Source organism: Pieris napi, chromosome Z (assembly GCF_905475465.1).
Source record: "Pieris napi chromosome Z, ilPieNapi1.2, whole genome shotgun sequence".
NCBI lineage: Eukaryota > Metazoa > Arthropoda > Insecta > Lepidoptera > Pieridae > Pieris > Pieris napi.
In genome coordinates this window covers 9,496,895-9,516,866 of record NC_062259.1, presented here as the reverse complement: position 1 = coordinate 9,516,866, position 19,972 = coordinate 9,496,895, and the positions used below count along the sequence as shown (strand labels likewise).

Sequence of the window (19,972 nt, the reverse complement as noted above, 5' to 3'; positions counted from 1 at the left end):
AAACGGCTTGACCAATTTGGCCAATTCTTTTTTTATAATATTCTTTGAAGTACGAGGATGGTTCTTACGGAGAGAAAAATTAAAAAATTGAGTTTAAAAGTCTAAAAACAACATTTTTCTATATTTCCATACAAAATATTCGTATCTAATAATACTTAAAAGTCAATTTGAACTTTAATTCCATATGTAATAGAATTATGGAGGGGTTTCGGAAAGGTAAATTTTTATTTTTTGACATAATGTATTTGTTGTCTTATCAACTTTTTTTTTATCTTAAGTTATAATAAGTATTAAAAAAAAATTATGAATCGACTGTACAATGTTCGCCAGGCCAGCTAGTTACATATAAAGATACAATTACAAAGCACAAATTGTTAAATAGTATGGGTAGAAAGATATATGTTAATAATAATTTATTGGCACACTGACAAGTGCTGAGTTGATAAATGTGCATAAAGTTTAAAAAAGAATCCAAATGGAATATAAAAAGGTCATGTTTATTGTTATGGTGTCTAGGTTATGAGTTATGACTAATTATGCTAAATGTTTATTTTTTTTTAATGGCTCTGGCACGATTTGTGCTAGCTAATGCTAGCGTCAAGTATAGGATTTTTTATAATTCGTGCTTGTCTTTAATAATTCGACCATGTCCTCCATGTACGGTTTTAAGCACTCGCCCGGTACCGCACAACCCTCCCTAAGGCCGAGAACAAATTTTTAAATTAAATTAAAACTTGCCCTCGAACCGGGAATCGAACCCGGTACCCCTCACCTAGCTGCCACTTAATAAGACCGCTAGGCTATGAGGCCCCAAATGTTTCCTTTACTTCACCTTTTTTCTTATAATTTACATTGGCAAGTGGCAACATAAATCTTGACCATAGATGAGTTACTCTTTGGACTAGTGTTGTCAGTTGAGTGACAAATGACAATCGTACTTCGTAGACTAGCGTTTTGCGTAGACTGGCGTAGACTTCATATGTGAGTGATTACTGAATACTGATTAGTGATATACATTATTATATATATAGATAGCATCAACATTTTAGATTGATTTTAAACATATTAAAATAAAAACTATAGCAAAAGATAACTGGTAAATATTTTAATATTATGATTACGTATTCTTAAATATATATATATATATATAAAGCCCTAAGTTTTGCTAAATAATAAGTTAGGTACGTAGTAATAAATCATAACAATAAAATGTTTATACTAATTATATTATAACATTATTAATAATGCCTTTAAATGCTGTTAAATTTGCTTTAATATTTTGTTTAATGCGTAACTTTTGCCATCTGTTCTAAACAACTTTCATAATATTTGAAATCGTTATGCAATAAAGTCAAATATCTGTAACCTGCAAGCAACACCTTTTTCATGGTTTTTGAATGTATTTTTTTATTTAATATAACTTTCAGGCCATGTCCCAAATTAATGACTTAATACGGGTAATGAAAGGGCTTCGTCAGGTTGTGGAAGCAGGACTTAAATTACAGCAGGAGAGTTCTAGCTTAATATGGAATAACTCGAGCTTTAAGCCATACTTTCAAAACTGTACAACTAACCCCTTTAACAGCAAAGTATATCCAGATGTTCCTAAAGACTTAGTTGATAGAGCATTTGTTGTATTTCATGGAATAAGACAATATGCCCTAATGCATATACCAAATTTTAATCCTAGTATTAAGAAAAGTAGCATGGATCCTGAATTGCAAGATGAGATTGAACAGTTAAATAGAGAGTTTGATAAAACATTTGAGACTTTGAAGAGGAAACAAAATCACGAAAACTCAATCTTAGCATCTGGGGATATTACTGTGCCACTGGAAAAATTGAAGTCACAAGCAGAGAGATTAAAACTAAAAACTATTGATACACCGAAGGTAATGCTGCCTTCTGCAGTGGATGTAGGAAATAACATCACCAATATAGAACAGATTAGAGTTCCTGTTTTAAAACCTGTAGCCAAGAAGAAGTTAAAAGTATTTGTAGGTATAATTTAGTTTAGTTTGTTTTTATTAAGTTCCATTTATCCTTATAAATAATTGGCATTAGAAATATCTAATTCTCTTGTAATTTGTGTTGTTAAGTACTTAATGATGAAATAAGTAAGAAAACTCAAAACTCTACCCTATTTGTAATTATACATTCTTTGCAGCTCAATGAACATTCAAGAGCTCGTGTGGTGCCTTCATCCCGCATTGGGCGTATGATATCATTTGGCTCATTAGCTGCAGGCCTGGGTGTGGGAACAGTAGCACAATATGCAAGAAATACACTACAGTCTGTCACCGGCAAGACTGACGATACAGTCAATGCGTTTTTGTCACCTGCAAACGCAGAAAGAATTGTTGACACACTTTGCAAAGTTAGAGGTATTTTGTTTAATTATGTTTCTAATACAACACAAAATGTTTAAATATTAATGGTATATATGTACTTTACAGGTGCAGCTTTGAAGTTGGGCCAACTTTTGAGTATACAAGATGAGTCAATGATACCATCAGATTTACAAAAAATATTTGAGCGTGTACGTCAATCTGCTGACTTCATGCCAACATGGCAGGTTGAGAAAGTAATGTCGTCGCAATTAGGTCCCGATTGGCGCAGCCGTGTTCAAAACTTTGAGGAAAAACCATTTGCAGCAGCATCAATAGGTATTACTTTATTTTTTACCTATTAGTCAATATTTTAGTATACAAAGTAAGTTTTAAGTTTTACTAATATACATTTTATTTTAAAGAATAAAAACCCACCTTCATGTCATCATAGTTCCTGAATTCCTCCATTGAAATCTTTGCTGAAAGCTGACTTAGTAAATTTATTCAAAACTGTGTACAATTATTTTTCTTATTTTGTGGTTTTGATATTTAAGGACAAGTACATTTAGCAATGTTGCACAATGGCAGAGAAGTTGCCATGAAAGTGCAGTATCCAGGAGTAGCAAAAGGAATTAATAGTGACATAGACAACCTCGTTGGAGTACTTAAGGTAAATAATAAACTAACTTAAAACAGCATTTACATCTTTTTATTAGTTTGCTATATAACTTAGTTGTAGTGGTTATAGTTATAAATATGAAAAAAACTTAATATTTATCTTCAAGATACAACTGAAATTATTATTAGAAACAAATTGATTTTAATTTGAATAAATAATATGATTGTTTCAGGTATGGAATTTGTTTCCAAAGGGTATGTTTATAGACAATATTGTGGAGGTTGCAAAGAAAGAGTTAGCTTGGGAAGTGGATTATATCCGTGAAGCGGAGTGTACAAGAAAATTCAAAAGACTCCTGGCGCCGTATCCGGAATATTACGTGCCGGAAGTTATAGGTATATATATCTTGTATATTACATCTTTACCATCCCAAAATATTTGATGTCCTCGACTTGCATTTAGGACTACCCAAAACAACATATAGTACAATGTAAATTAAGGGGAGCGAATAACAAATATTTTTAAAGATCTCTGGTGTAATTTTGCTCTTACAGGTTATTTGATATAGGAAAAAAATACTTCAATGAATATATAACATGTGTCGTGTACTTTGACACTTCTTCAAGTTGCCAATTTTGTATGTTATAAAAAATTTGAAGGATATTTCTCTTATATTATTGTTGTAGGATATTCCTATTATGCAAGAAAATTATGACTGGTCTTATTACAAATTTAGTTTTCAACATTTATTTATTATTGATACATATTATTATTAAATACAGATGACCTGTGTGCACCAGAAGTGATGACTACAGAGCTAATAGAAGGGCAACCAATTGACAAGCTATTCAATGCTGACCTTGAAACAAGAATGGACATTGCCTACAAAATTATGCAACTTTGCTTGCGGGAAATGTTTGTATTACGTTGTATGCAGACTGACCCTAACTGGGCAAATTTCTTTTATAATACCAACACAAAACAGGTATAAAATACTGCATTTAAATGCCTTAACTCAACTTAAGTAAAAAAAATTGTTAAAATCTCTTAAGCCTTACAGTTCATAGTGCTGTTCGTTAAAATTGAACGGCTAAATAAACTATTAATTCACTAGATTGAAAGCTAAAATTAAATTGGTCAACTAATCAAGTCATAATTATCGTATCATCAATTAAGAATAAAATGAAATTTTATTACAGGTTATTTTATTGGATTTTGGCGCCACACGCGAATACTCCAAGGGCTTCATGGACCAATATATTGAGATAATACACGCGGCCTCAGAAGGTGACCGTGATGCCATCTTGCGCATGTCAAAGGAAATGAAATTCCTTACTGGATACGAGTCAAAGGTAAATTTTAATTATAAATATCCGACCTAATAGCATACTCTAAATATATGTTTGGTGGTAGTGAAAGACCTGAGTTATTTTACCTTACAGATCATGGAAGAAACGCATGTAGACACGGTTATGATAATGGGGGAGATTTTTACCACGGCTAGTACGGATGGTTTCGATTTTGGCTCCCAAAATACGACAAAACGCATACAATCGCTCGTACCAACAATATTAACGCACAGGCTGTGTCCACCTCCAGAAGAAATATACTCGTTACATAGAAAACTATCGGGTGTTTTCTTATTATGCTCAAAATTAAAAGTTAAAATGAACTGTCGAGATATGTTCCAAGATATCTACCGACAGTACAAAAATAATGATTTTAATTAAGTGCAGCTAAGGCTGACATTCATTAATTCATTCATTCATTCTTGGTTTTAGTGATATTTTTCATTATCGTAGTTTTATAGATTCCATTACTATTTATTAGCCTGAGAGTTAACTAAAATGTTTTATTACTTGTTAGTAAATATGTACAATTAAATGAATTATAAAAAAAACGCTGTATTTTAGGTATAATTATTAATTAATACATTTAAAAAATTGTGTGTTAAATTATTTGCTTCGTAACACTACTAGTTTTGATTTGATTTCAAGTTGTTTATATTATTGTTATTGTAAAAATCCTAAGATTTAGTAGTATTGGATTAAAAAAATTAAATATCATAAAAAGTTGTAATTTTTATGGTACTGAATGTAAGTATTTTTAGTTAAATAAGAGAAAAATAATACATTATTTTAAGCATTTCAATATTACCTCGTCTGTATTTATATTTTTGTACAAAAACTACAAAGTATTTATAAAGTTTATTTAACATGTTAACAAAATTAATCAATTCTGTAAAAAGAGTGATGCTGCGTTCTTTATAAAATAAAATTATGCGACTAAAATTAGATTTTTATTCATCTGATGTAACTTTTGTATGTATGTATGTAACAATGCTGTATTTACTGTCCATCTGGAGAACTTTAGAAAAATGGACAAATTACAATAACATTATCGATCGGCAATGTAGGGTTTCACATGGAATTCGGTCTGTAAATAATAGTTTGAACAATCACATATGAAATAAAACAAATGAATGAGTGCGTATTTTCTATACTTTATTCAATTTTTTCCGCTGAATTTTAGCACTCGGGCTAATATTTTCTAATAAGTATATTAATTGGTTCTTCTAAAGAAAAGCAACACGTGATACGGAAACGTTAAGGATATTGCAACATATAACATATTATGTGTTACAAACGAACACTGAATATACATTTTTTTTTAATTTAATACAATTATATAATGTACAGAGTGCTACAGTCCTCTGATTATTAAACGTCACTAATATACTGGCTTTAATAGCCCTGGAAATATGTGTAAATAAGATCCTGAGAACATTAATATCTTACAAAATAAAATTCAATACCACAAACGATGTCATTGATTACCAATGTAATTTTTTTAGATTACAAGAATGCTTCCAATATGATGTTATGGTATAAAAATCAGCTGGTCCCCTGCTGTTAGCGGCCTATTTCTGATATTTATCTTTAATAGTATTTATCTTCTCTTTGGCATCAAGTTTGCTCAATCCGTTTAATAAAGTATTGAATTATAGACATTTATAGTTATACAACAGTAGAAATTTCACTAAAATTCTTATATACTTAAAGTTATCAGTACAAAAATCTGCAACATTATCAACACCGTCTTAGTGGCTGGTCTCAAATGCAGATGTATAATGTGAATTCATTTATTTGCGATAGTTTATGTGCGAATGTTGAATTATACCTGATTTAAATATGATTGTTTATTTAGATACTGAAAAAATACTGATATAATTGTAACTAGCATTAAAATTTTACTAACTTTAACACATATAATCTACATAACAACTAACAACCAACAGCTACTTTACTGCAAACTTTGAAATAAGTCTTAGTGACAGTCAGTTAATGAAGATATATGTATTAAGTACATGATAAAATGCATATTATGTTATGAAGGAAATAATGATTTTGTGGCTTAGGCTTTCAAAAAGATGAACAGTAATTAAAACAAGACTAATTACAATACGCATTAAAAGAGCATTTTGTACAGCAGGCCTTTTATGTCTAAATGAATGAAAATAATAGTTTTGTAAAAAAAGTAAATACTTTAGAATAAGACCTTTATGTACATGAGGCCCCGTTATTATCTTATTTCAAAATTATACCAAAAGTTGGGATTTTCTCTCATAACTTTATAATTGAATAAGTAATAAACGTTTACACAATTATTCAAAGCAAATGTAGAGTATTACCAACTCTTTGAACCACCTCAGTTACACTTTATAGGGATCAAACTATCTAAAAATTAACTAATTGATGTCTTTAACTATTGCCAAGATATTTCGTTGTAGTGATTGTGTATCAAATAATAATTATAAAATATCTATTGCTTTTATTTAAAAATATTCATAAAGGATCTTAATACTGTTCTGTACTTTAGATCTAAAATAATTGATAAAAAGTAATATATATATATCCACAATAAAATATAGACAACGAAGAGACACAATACTTAGCGATTATTAAGTAATAAGATACTGGTAATATATAAAAGTGAATCTCAAAACGTATACAGGTAATTAGCAATGATTTGTAATTTCATTCTACTTAAGAATTTTAAGGCTATTGTCTAGGCTTTCTCACCGAGCCTGAACATGTGAGGAAATTTAGGTACGTATTACATTTTAGAAAACTAGTTATATACAAACCTACATTACTATCTTGACCGTTTCCCACTTCATACAAAATGCAAAATAAGCTGTTTAGGTCCATACTGAAGTATTAACGATAAATAAAAACATAACAAATTATTACAAAGTAGTAAAAAATATTTAAAATAATCATTTACATTTTCTAATCACCTAAAATATTCTTATGCCAGACGAGTAATATTTCACAAAGGTTTAAGGTATTTTAAAGTAAAGAAATATCCAGCTAACTTCATGACCATTTAATTTTATACTTTATACGTAAGTAGTAAATAGTATAAACTATTAATACACTTGCAAAAATATCTATTAAGGATTAGATAATAATTTAAATAAAGCATGTGTTCGTGTGATATCTCAACACTTAAATAAACAAATGTTTAACCAAAGAGATTTAACGATATAAGTCTAAATTTTAACATATTCACCTAGATAGGTACCAATAGAAGGCGGATTGATAGGTATCAAGGCTCCACTTATTTCTAATATATGTACTAGCATTATATATTTGAATTTTTATTTTATTCGTTAAATGTAATTTCTAAATTGAACAGGTTAATTGTACATCCATTATTGAGGAAATATTAAATTTTAGTCGTTCTAGCAGTCAAAACGAATACAGTGGAATATATATTACTATAACTTTTGAGAACAATTAGGTAAAAGCAAGTACAATTACTTTATAAATGTAGAAGTAATATCTACAAAACAGTTATTTTAATTAAAATAACTACCTTCTATATATAAGTACTTTGAAACGCCTAACAGTAGGTAGGTACCTTATCAGTAGACGCTTGTCAGATCTATCTCTAAAAGATATCATACAAAACTAGTGTGAGAAACGGTCGTATGGGATATTCGAAGCAGTCTGTCTTTACAGTTAAAGCAATAAATATAAAGTGAAATTGATGTCAACAATATCAGTCACCGGACTAGTAGTATGCCAGACGGCCGTTGTCTACTAGGCGACTGACGTTGCGTTCTTGAAATCACGTAGAAAACCTAGTATAAAGTTGATTTGTAACAAAAGCATAATATTTTAGGCGTTGGACTCCTTCAGATCGGTGAGTCGCGCGAGTTGTGCGGGTTCTAGTTCGTCAGGGATAGAAGCGCGGCCGGCGCGGGGTGCGGCAGGTGGGGAATGAGGAGCGGTAGGAGGGCCTGAGGCTACCGAGGCTCCAGTGGACTCGCCTTCTGAGGCTGTCGAGCTTGAAGCTGGGTGCGGAGCGGAGTCTGCGTGACCCTCGTCTGTGTCCCGAAGACACACAGCTGTCTGTTCAGATAGAGAAGATTCCTCGTCGTCATTTTCCTCAGCTCGCTCTTCTTCTTGTGGCAGCTCCCGTTGTTGTAGCTCAGGTTCATTAGGTGGAAAAGGTTGTTCTGGTTCTTCCACCATAGGGGTGGCGGCAGTGATTACTATTTGTGCCACACCGAGGCCGCAATCTTCAGTGGGAAGTTCAACTTTTGGCGGAAGCGGTTTCGGTTGCGGGGCGGGGGGTATCTCCTCTTCCTAATACCAAAACAGGTTTAAATAATTCATTATTTTAATGTTATTACTATTTATTCCCTGCCTGAATTTGAAATGGGCCGTATGCTATGTATGGCAATGGAGTATTGGTGTATTTTTAAATAAGACTTCAAATAAACTTTTTTAATGGATCGTTACAATACAATCTATTATTATCGATCTACTCTAGAACAACAATTTTTGCATGCGTAAGGCAACATGCTTGTGATGAGATGAATTTCTAAACAAATATATTACACTCAAGATTATATGTATCTAGACTAGTTTAACTAGAAATAACCGTAAAGAAAGATCTACTTTCAATAATTGTTTGAAATCATCGTGTTTTTATTTATTGACATACCTACCGATACCAACAATCTGAGTAAACTTGAAATAGCCTAAATAATATTGACTTTTTTTCAAACAGTTTCATTGTGTTATATTATATAATTGAATTAACAAGAACAAGGTAATATAAATTATTTTATTCAACAACAGTTTTAGTTAATCATAGTTCACTGGTAATATAAGATACAATTTTATGTGTATAACATATTCCGATTGTGTCTAAATTTTATACTCTTCCTAATTCATTCTACCGGCGAAAGTTTTCGAAAGGGCGTTAATATTGTTTTAAAATAAACACTACCACACATAAATAAACGTTATTTTAATTATTGAAGTCGCTTAAATTTGCGTGACTACATTTTTCGTATATAATAATTTAAAAAGGCATTAAATAGCTGTAAAATCAAGCAATTTATAAGCGCAGTGATAGCGTACAGTAAGCACACAACACGAACACATTTTTAAAAATCATATAATATTTATAAACTTGTTTAAAACATAAGATCAAACCTCGTCCTCAAAATTTTCACTGAGAACCTCATCAACTGTAGCATGGAAAAATATAAATATAATTGTTACACGGTAGTATTCAAGTATAATTTTAGTTCAAGATACAAGGTTTATGTAATTGTTTTAAGCTCAATCACGCAAACGTATTTTATGCAAAGGTAATATCAAGGTAGGATCAAACAATCGTATATGACTTACCGATGATTGAAGGCGCGATGGGTTGTTGAGGTGAGAATTGAGTACCGTATTGGTTATGCTGATTCCTACTAAGTTCTAGGTTAAAGCTGAAGTCTGGTTGACTGTCCATTGAGTCGCCCATTCCGATCGGTGGCGGTGGTGGCGGGTCCGCAGGTGGAGCAGCACTTTTTATATTGTTGTTCTCATTCACCACTTCTAGCAGCGTCCAAGAAGGGACAAATATTTCAGGTAGCTAATTCCATCTTTTGTGATAGGGTAAGTGCCTTTCAATATTTTGGCGGTACATGTTATTGTAACTGTGACTTGCATCATTTTGTTTAAATAAGAAAAATATTTCAGCAAAGATACATATGCGGCTCGAAAGGCAGAATCTTGAAGTGCAAAGGGTAAAGAGCTTAAGAAAGATAAGATGAGAAAAAAATAGACTTGAAACATTAAAATTCATTTTCACCAGTAGTACCAGCAGTACTGTACTGCAACATATGCTATTCCACTGTTTTATTCCGATAAATTATTTTCTCTTTTTTATCCTATAATAAACCGTGCATTCAGGAGACCCATGCATTTAGACCGGCTACAAAACTTGCGATTCTTATGCTTTATTCAAGTTAATATCACATCACAAGTATATCAGCTATTATGGACATCGAATTTTTGCCTGTAAGCACACGTAGCGCATTGTACCAAACTTTGTTTTGAAACGCCAGATTTGTATCCGCCCCTGTACAGCGATTACGAATGAAATCGTGAGTTAGGCGTTGAATCACGGAAATCTAGTGATTTTTACCGTGCCATGTTATAAATCATCATGCCAATTTCAAATTATACTATAAACCATTTACTTAACGAATCAATAAGCTATCTATGGCGTGTGTTACAAACAAAATACGGCACAAATTGTGACCTCTATAATTGTATGAAACTGTATAAAAATATGCAGCGGCAAGACACCGACAAACGGCACTCGTACGTAGACACTTAATTTTAATGTTACAAACAGGAAGTGTTTAGACGGAAAGAAGTTGTCGAAGTACGAGGACCAGTTCATAAGAAAATTAGAGAGTAAAAGTCACCAAATCAGACAAGCTTACGGTCATCGTTTAATTCGCTGTCGGGAGACCCGGGTGGGGACGCAAATACAGGTGCCGCTGAGTCGGGAGGAGTCCAGTCCTCATCTGCTCCACTTAGTGGATCGCCATTCTGTATATAATAAACCATAAACTCATGTTGCAATTGGGTATCGTATATACACACAATTTTTTTTATAAAATATATATAATAACCTCGTCACATTCTTCAACAATCAATGATGGGAAGTTTCCAACAGCTCCGTTTACTTCACCACGCCACCAACCATCGTCCACTTCATGAGCCTCACGAGAGACAATGCGAATTATCTGAAACAATATCAAGATGGTTATTACAGTTTGTAATATTCTGATTAAAGCTTTAAACTATTTTATAATACCTGTCCCTCTTCTAGATTTAATTCATCAGACGCCTCTGCATCATAATCATAAAGGGCAAAGCAATAGCCTAGCGTTGGTAATGACTCCGCCGACGGTTCTTCATCTCTTTGTTGTTCCACTTTCGGTTCTTCCGGTTTGACAACTGGAGCCGAAATCACAGAGATCTGGTCAGGAGACTGGATGACATCAGCATCCTCACCCTCCACAGTATAGTCGACAGATGAAAAAGAAATTTGTGTAACAAGCCCTGGAGTACTCGATGGCTAAAAGTATAACAATTGTTAAAGCAAACGCTTATATACAGTGAATAAAATAAAGGTACGGTGAGTAGTACCTGTTCTCTATCAATGTCCAGATAATTATGGGGTACATATCCTTCTTCCCCTCGGTAATTACGTGCACGAAGCCAACCGTCACCATCGCCTTCACCGACTACTTCTAACTGTTCACTTTCAATAATTGATAGTTCATCAGGATTTTGAGCCTACAACATAGTGCATATTTAAGAATGTTATTAAAGTTGTTTATTATGAATCTCTTTCAATTTTAAAACACTCACAGTGTATGAGTACAAAGCTGTACACTTATAGAGTGGAGCAACGGGAGCTTCTGCAGGTTCAGCCGCTGGAGCAGTGGTTTCAGTTTCTGTTTCACCCCAATTCACTTGTGTTGGGTCGTCCCAGCCAGCTGTTATTTGTTCTATACGCATGCGATCTTCTTCTAGTTCAGCTATAAGTAATTTAAAAGACAATACGTAAAATAAATCAAAACAACTATTTATTAAGTTTAATTATATATATTATATTAATTAGATCCAGTGTCTATCTATGGATCTTGACAGATTGCATCCGTTTCTTTGGATGATCAGCCTTCTGTGCCTGACTCATGTCGAAGTTCAGAAAAAAAATTAAGCGGTGCACAGCTGTGATTCAAACGCACGACCTCAGGCTTGAGAGCCGCATTCTTTAGTCTCTAAGCTAATACTGCTCTTAAGGTTAATTCAATTAATCAATAATTTTTGTATGTACCGTCTTCTTCGTCATCTTGTTCATCTTCATGTTGTGAATCAGAAGTTGTACGTTGATGACCAGATGTTGTAGCGACAGCGGAAGTAGCTGCGTCACCTTCAGTATTATCACTGTCATAAAATGAGTCTGAACTAGGCTGATCCTGCCGTGAAATAAAACTTTTATGTTTATAACAACAATTATTAGTATATGTGAGTTTTTTATCTTGAAACGGGTAGTTAGGTTTTATTGAAAGTGCCTAAATTACTTACGGCAGCTCCAGATGCATCAGTGCGAACACTGACTAAACTACTGCTACGTGGCAAAGTTTCTTGTACTGCCAATAGGTCTACTTCTTTCAGCCATTCGTCAACTGGGGCTCCACCGTTTCGTAAACATTCCAATCGAGCTTCGTATTTAACTTTTGATGTTTCCGAACGTCTAATGTTTGTGCGCAATTCATCCATACGAACATCCAATTCTGGTCCATTAGGATCATTAGGATCAACCTAAATGTAGTGAAGAGTAAAGGTGTTTATTCAATTCAATTAAGTGTATTGTATATACGTAAGGAAAGATAATAAATTGTTAGCTATTATATACTAAGTTTATTTCAGATTTTATGTATTATAATTATATGTGTATAACCTTTTGGCCAGCATCTCGCATTGCCTGGTATAAATTCAATTTTCGGGTAGCATCTCTGACAAGAGATGTCTCTCGGACAACCCGAGTGGCCCAACGACGGGCTTCCTGAGCCAAAGTTTGTGCAACTGTTTCATGCTCCATTGTCACCGTATCAACTGGATCATTATCGCAAGGCTCGAAGTCATACTGAAGCAATAAAAAAAATGAATGTCTATCCTAGTTTTGATAAGGGTTTTTCTTTCGTGTCTTTAGGTATAAATAAATGAACTCAAAAAAGACTTTATCGATACCATTAAAATAATTACTGACGTGTCACTACTCCATCACTACACTTGATTACAGTATTAGAAATTCGCAGCACATATTATTACAGCGCTATTAAACATGTGTAGATCTCCCACACTTTTATAAAATTCAATTGCAAAGTATTGTGTATTATAATTACCTGAATATGTTGCTTTAGAACTGGATAGTACAGATAGATACATTGTAAATTATACTCCCTGGTTAATTGTTGAGCTTGATCACGAATTTTTCCGAAAGAATGTTGAGTGGCTGAACAAGTGAGCAATTCAGTTCGACCCATGAGAGTTAAAAACTCTGATACTTTTTCATACACAGCTCCTTCCATACTTTGCATGCATGATTGTAGTTCCACCAAAAAGTAACGATTCTATAAGAAATTGTGTTTTATAATTAACTGTAATTATATAGTCTTGAGTAAGTCGTTTGGATATTTAACCAGAGAAATCTCTTTCTAAAATATACTATACAAATAAGAGTATTTGTACCTGGTGTGCATTAGCTGCAGAAATGCTAAGAAGATAATCGTTCCTAGCGCCTGTAGATTTCTCTTCAAGTTGATCGCGACGAGAAGACACTTTTGCACTATTTTTTTGCAATGAAGTTATTGATTGGAAGAAGGATCCCTTTTTCTTTTTTAACCTAAAAATATTTATAAAAAATCTCAATGTAACTAAACTTAAAATTCAAAGTGGAAATTTGTTAGAAAAATCTAGCACTAACTTCTCTTCTATGTCTTTAGCTTTGTCTCTGACATCATGAGCGGTATGTTCTTCATCAAAGTAAAACTTCTTGTTCTTATCCACATCGAGTACTGACAGTTGAAGCTCTTTGTGTGCTTGGGCAAGTAGATCTGTGCTCTAAATTGAAGAGAAAAAAATAATTAAGCACCAAAACACAGCGCAGTTAAACACCAAAGCACTGTTTATTTAAAATACCTTTTTTGCAACATTAATTTTATGTTGTCTTAACTGTTTTGCTTCATCTGCAATCTGTTGTTGGAACACCTCCACCGCAGCAAGGCGAGCTCGCGCCAATTTTTCGTTCTCTTCCAAAACAGTTCTCCAGACATTCCACATATTCCTATTAAAATGAATAAGATATGCTGTACTTTGTTTTACGTTTTACACTTAAACTAACACACAATCAACTCGATCGGACTAATCGAACAAGTGTGCGTTCGTGGAATAATTCGCTGAGTTTTTCGCTATAAGCGATGAGGGAGAGCTGATAGCTGTAAGGTGGAACAGGACTATCCCAGTTGTAGTACGTGGAACGCAGAGCTCCACCTTATGGCCGATTTACATTATCTTAGTGTTTAGGAGAGTGCTTTAGTACAACTTGAAAGGCAAGTTCTTTAGCGTAGCGTTTACTAAAGCAAGTAGCGTTTACATGTTTCAACTAAAGTACATACGTAATTTAGTAAAATCTTTAGGAGAGTGCATAAGTGCCGTGAAACGCGTGCGTGTTTTTTGATTTTTAAAGATGGCTAAATGGTCGGAAGATACAACTATCAGATTTGTGTCTGAATATGTTGTTCACGAATGTTTGTGGAACTTTAAAAACAATTTATACAAAAACAAACAGGCTAGGCATTCGGCATACACTGCCCTAAAAGAAGCTATTTTATTTAGTTTATTTATTTCGAATAAAATCTCGTCTTCTATTTTTTCCATAACTATATAGTTAGTATTTTGCGTAGATTAGAGCGTATTTGCCGACGTCGTTGCGCGTTCATTGTGGCGCTGTAATGATACTCTACTGGAAGAAATGTAAACGTTCACTCGCAACGCACTAAAGCACTAAAGAACTTGCCTTTCAACTTGTACTAAAATACTCTCCTAAACACTAAGATAATGTAAATCGGCCTTTAGGGAGAGTTTACAATTTTAGCACTATGAGTAGAGAGGATGGTATCTACGAGTATGTATTTTGATTAGTTGTCATCAGTATCAGTCAATATTATATTATGAAATTACTTTTAACTACCTATATAATGAAGCTATTACGAAGTTAATTTTATTTATAACTATAATATATAAATTGACACTGAAACAAATGTATCTATGTATGTTCCCATACTATCACTACATGAATCATTTTCTGTTAATTATAAAGTAGCGCAAAAATTCTAAAAAGCAAGTTATACAAATTATTTGATTGCTATGCTGAGTAAAATTTGTAAAGTTTGTTTATGTGAAATTACTATTTACTATTATTATGCTAATTTTATCTATTACTATAATACCTATATTGACACTGAAACAAATGTATGCTCCCATACTATCATTACATGAATCATTTTCTGTTAATGATAATATGGCTCTAAAATTCTAAAAAGCAAGTTATACAAATTATTTGATTGCTATGCTGAGTAAAATTTGTAAAGTTTTTTTATGTGAAATTACTATTTACTATTATTATGCTAATTTTATCTATTACTATATAATACCTATATTGACACTGAAACAAATGTATGCTCCCATACTATCATTACATGAATCATTTTCTGTTAATGATAATGTAGCGCTAAAATTCTAAAAAGCAAGTTATACAAATTATTTGATTGCTATGCTGAGTAAAATTTGTAAAGTTTGTTTATGTGAAATTACTATTTACTATTATTATGCTAATTTTATCTATTACTATAATACCTATATTGACACTGAAACAAATGTATGCTCCCATACTATCATTACATGAATCATTTTCTGTTAATGATAATGTAGCGCTAAAATTCTAAAAAGCAAGTTATACAAATTATTTGATTGCTATGCTGAGTAAAATTTGTAAAGTTTGTTTAAGTGAAATTACTATTTACATTACTTATTAATGAAGCTATTATTGAGTTAATTTTATCTATTACTATAATACCTATTACACATTAATATAAAAACATTGTGTTAATGTGAAATCATTTACATTAACTTAAAAAAAATCCATTACGATATTCAAATCGAACTATAGAATGTTTCTCTCGTACATAATATAAAAATGAAGTTATGAAGGCACTTGGTTTTCTTTTAATTTAACAACAGTTCAAACATATATTTTTTAGACCGTTATATGATGATTTGATTATTCTTGTATATGATAGTATGATAGTATGAAAATGGATTGTCCTATCACCTTTTATGATAAATTCTTTGTCTAGCTATAATTAGAACACAATCTTAGCGAAGTAAAACATCAATAAATAATATACGAAAATTTATCTGAACTAATTTAAGGTATCCTAGTGGCGTTTCTAGTTTAAAGTTACAGATATTGTAATGAACATAAAGAGTTATAATTAGTCACTTACCATTTTTCTTCAGCGCCGTCCACTTTTATATCAGGTATGTTAGGAATCTTCTTATTAAGGTACGCGGAAGATATTTTTAATAACGCCTAGGACAAAATACGTTAAAATTAACTGTTGCTCACACATTAAACGAATAATAAACCATAACTAATTCCTGTACTAGATTTTTTTTCAACTCTAGTTCATCTGTTAGAGATGGTGTACAATCATCTTCAATAGACTTAATATTGAAAGTTTAGCTGACTAAAAATCCAAGCAACAAGAATTTCATTAGATTTACTAAAGTATATTTATGAAACAGATTAATTATATTTTCCGGCATGTTTGTATGAATTTTATTTATTTTAGTCTCGTTTAATGTAGGTTTTATTAATTGAATTATAAAATATATATATCAGTTTTATTGAAATTTACCTCGGAATATGATTTCTCAATGGCAGATCTTTTGATGGTATATGTGCGGATATCTTCCAATAAATCGCATTCATGTTGGTTCTTAGCATGAAGCTTTGCGATTTGCTCTGAGTGTAAATTTTTGAGAAACTTCGTATAGTTACTCTGTAACAAAATTAAAAAATGTATGCATTACTTGTCAAATAAGAATAAGTAAGGGTAAGAATAAGGTAATTACTATAAAGAAATTTCACACATCTTAACAATTAAAAAACACCTTTGACAAAAACGTTTACGGCATGTAGTAAACAAAAAAGAGTGTTAAAATAATATTCATTAATTTAAATTATTCAAAGTAATTGTTGTATATGGACTTAGCAACCACAGAAAACTGTATATCTCTACTACGGAGGCGAAATTGTTGGTAAATCTTTAGTATATCAAAAAAAGACGCAGCAAGTTTTGGGCATGTATTATTAACATACATAATATACAATATAAGACCGATGCACAGTTACTTGCATTAAAGTATTCCAATATTATTTGTAACTAAATAAAACTACATTACATACATTAAAATTAAAATATGCATAAATCGAAAAAGGTATCTTATTTATTTTTGTGTGAGTGTAATATGAGTTGTTTACTACTTGTGAGTAAATGAGAAACGAATAAACACAGTTATTTTCGCATTTATACGAATAATTGTGAATGCAAATAAAATAATGTAATCAAAAATATTAAATTTAGTTTAATAGCTTATTAAGTGTGGTAAATTTTCAGCCACCAGCCATATCTTTAAAATTTCTACAATTTACATAATATATTTCGTTTTCATATATAAGTAATAAATACCGAATTTAAACTTTGCATTTAATTATCGAACACTAGTCGCAAACGCCTTAATTGTCCTTCAAGAAAAATTTCTTAATCTCCCTCTATGAAATATCATTTAAGACTTGAATTAATTACACGTCCTTATATTACCCTATAATTGTAAATATTCAATTCAAGTTACATAATAGGTAAGTTACGTAGTAAGATTGATACATGAAAACCAAAAATTGGAGGAGTTTAGGAGACGTCTATATTCGCATTTACTAGAAAGAGATATATTGAATCGATACTGCCCTTCGATATAGGGGTGTCTATTCAGAAATAAACAGATATTTAGATCATACTTACCTTTCTCGGTGGGGGTTGCATGGTGCAGATCGCCGTGGTGGCGGCCTGCGCTTATGAACGCGTAGCAATTTGGATCGATGGAGACCCACGCAAGCGTGACCGTGTTCTGCCGCTTTTGCCCATTGCCCAGCCGAGGCAGATTACGCGCATGCGCTTTGCTTTTCTTACTACTCTCATCTCTATTTATCGTATTACTATTAGGATAATTATGCTTAATTATGCGACTATGTTTAAATGATTTTTTTAGCTGAGAAAATATCTTCAAATAAAACGGAATGTAAGAAATATCAAATTATTTATAATTTTCTCATACCTTTAAACTCTTCGTAGCCAAAAAGAATATTGTTTTAATATTCTTAAATATTTACTATCACGAATTTTTCATGACTATAAAAACATTTCTAAGGCGCCTACTTTTAAAAGGATTTTGCTAATCGTATCTTTTCTGGATTTACTCACGAGGAACAATCACTATACTTCTATTTTATTTTAACAAAAATTTACTTTGAAAGATCGCATCGCATGAAAGACAAAGCGAACGCGTCTTTTTCATTGTTTAAAATTCGTAACGACCGTATAAGGACCGCTGTATGTCTCTGTTTTTTAGATAATTATTCATAGAAAAGTAGGATCAGTCTTCTGTGTCATGCTATCGATTTTTGGGTTATGACGTGCAGGCTTCATCACGATGTTTTCCCTCACCGTATGAGTAAGTATTAATTGCGCATATAGATGTAAAACGCCATTGGTAAAACGACCTTGATGGTAGACAAGAGAACGCATCTAGCAGTGACACGTACTCTCTAACGATTCGATAAATATCTTCTAGGTTATTTATCTATTTCAACAGTCAAATTTTTCCCTATTTGTGTGTCAGTTTTAAGTACGTACGTACATAGAAACGCAGTTCAGTTTATGATAAAAATAACTCGTCAGTTATAATAACATATTTAATATTTACCTAGTAGTTATTGATAAGATATAATATATATTATGCTGTACTCTATTTTTATTAGCTGTGGACCATCGGTTTTACCTGCTTTAATATGGCATCATAAATCTACGCGTAATTTGCAAGCAGTTATTTAAAAACTACAATATCTCCTAAAATACACATTAAATTCATGTGTGTTGAAAATTAAACATATCATGAATTAAATTTAAGGAAAGAATTAAATAAGGAATAATATTGAGTATATAAAAACGCTTTCGCAAGTAATGAATTATTTTACATAAAATCTGATTAACATAAAAAGTTATAGTCAGTCAACTTTAAAATGTAGTCTGGAACTTTTATAGAAGATACAATTGCATGCTTTTTTTATACCCTTTCACCACCTTCTACCACTTTCGATACATGAAAACGAACTCTTCAGTAAAATAGGCTATACTTATTTATTTCCAAAATATTAAAGAAAATGTCCAGCCGTAAAAAGATAGAACAGGCCGCTTGTACCTGTGATATTAATTGATAAAATGCCAGAAATGATTAAAAAATTTAATAATTAGTAACATTCATGTCACTCGATAAAAATTTAATTGCTTTTGACGTTAAGGCTGATTTACACAGGGTAAGTAGACAAGTCAGTCGCAGCGCCAATGTCGGCGCCGCGACTGACTTTAACTGTTTACATGAAGTAAGAGCTGATTTACACAGGGTCAGTAACTGACTACAAATTCGAGGCAAGTCAGTGCTGACCCGAAAAAAACCCTGTGTAAACTGATTTGAAGTCAGTACAGTGGCTTGAAGTCAGCGCTGACTTGAATATTCGGACACGAATATTTTAAAGTCAGTTGGCGCCCCCCGCCACCCGCGCACCCCCGCGCCAGCCAAATAAACCCCGTGTAAACAGACAAGTCAGTGCGTGGTTAGTCATTGCCGCTGCGTTGTAGAGTGACCACGTTTTTTTCGCTGGCGATTAAAAATGAAGCTTAGCGAAGACGAAACCTTAAAATGGTGCAATTATATGGCGAAAACGAGTGCCTTTGGGATATTAAATC

General features: G+C 32.3%; 2 protein-coding genes across 5 annotated transcripts; one reads left to right on the top strand and one right to left on the bottom strand.

The window, feature by feature from the left end:
- The first annotated feature begins 970 nt into the window (after positions 1-970).
- Positions 971-4,690, top strand: LOC125062355 (atypical kinase COQ8B, mitochondrial). The gene is made up of 9 exons (XM_047668216.1): positions 971-1,096; positions 1,428-1,997; positions 2,168-2,384; positions 2,457-2,666; positions 2,885-3,000; positions 3,182-3,344; positions 3,732-3,934; positions 4,149-4,301; positions 4,392-4,690. Exons 2-9 carry the CDS (start codon positions 1,431-1,433, stop codon positions 4,677-4,679), a joined length of 1,917 nt encoding a protein of 638 aa, XP_047524172.1. The 5' UTR covers positions 971-1,096; positions 1,428-1,430; the 3' UTR covers positions 4,680-4,690.
- A 742-nt stretch (positions 4,691-5,432) lies between these two features.
- On the bottom strand, positions 5,433-18,155 carry LOC125062354 (protein nervous wreck). Of its 4 annotated transcripts, none has more exons than XM_047668213.1 (18): positions 17,972-18,155; positions 16,808-16,951; positions 16,394-16,479; positions 14,028-14,172; positions 13,813-13,949; positions 13,578-13,731; positions 13,232-13,459; positions 12,787-12,972; positions 12,411-12,647; positions 12,160-12,301; positions 11,691-11,860; positions 11,466-11,615; positions 11,131-11,394; positions 10,946-11,059; positions 10,754-10,862; positions 9,663-9,854; positions 9,465-9,499; positions 5,433-8,606 (listed from the first exon to the last, which is right to left on the bottom strand). In XM_047668213.1, exons 1-18 carry the CDS (start codon positions 17,990-17,992, stop codon positions 8,136-8,138), a joined length of 2,985 nt encoding a protein of 994 aa, XP_047524169.1. In that variant the 5' UTR covers positions 17,993-18,155; the 3' UTR covers positions 5,433-8,135. The 4 variants fall into 4 exon arrangements, with proteins under 4 accessions (XP_047524169.1, XP_047524168.1, XP_047524170.1 ...); XM_047668212.1 differs by having other exon boundaries at positions 9,663-9,857; positions 17,972-18,152; XM_047668215.1 differs by lacking the exons at positions 9,465-9,499; positions 9,663-9,854 and having other exon boundaries at positions 8,435-8,606; positions 17,972-18,145.
- Positions 18,156-19,972: the final 1,817 nt, after the last annotated feature.

Bases quoted from the DNA above. Each gene is read 5' to 3' on its own strand.
- LOC125062355 (XM_047668216.1), top strand. From the start codon at position 1,431: ATGTCCCAAATTAATGACTTAATACGGGTAATGAAAGGGCTTCGTCAG. The intron at 3,001-3,181 runs GTAAATAATAAA...TGATTGTTTCAG, and splicing joins ACCTCGTTGGAGTACTTAAG to GTATGGAATTTGTTTCCAAA. The intron at 3,935-4,148 runs GTATAAAATACT...ATTTTATTACAG, and splicing joins ATAATACCAACACAAAACAG to GTTATTTTATTGGATTTTGG.
- LOC125062354 (XM_047668212.1), bottom strand. From the start codon at position 17,992: ATGCAACCCCCACCGAGAAAG. The intron at 11,060-11,130 runs GTATTATAAAAT...ATATTGTTTCAG, and splicing joins TAAATCTAGAAGAGGGACAG to ATAATTCGCATTGTCTCTCG. The intron at 8,607-9,464 runs GTTTGATCTTAT...TTTTGGTATTAG, and splicing joins GTGAAAATTTTGAGGACGAG to GAAGAGGAGATACCCCCCGC.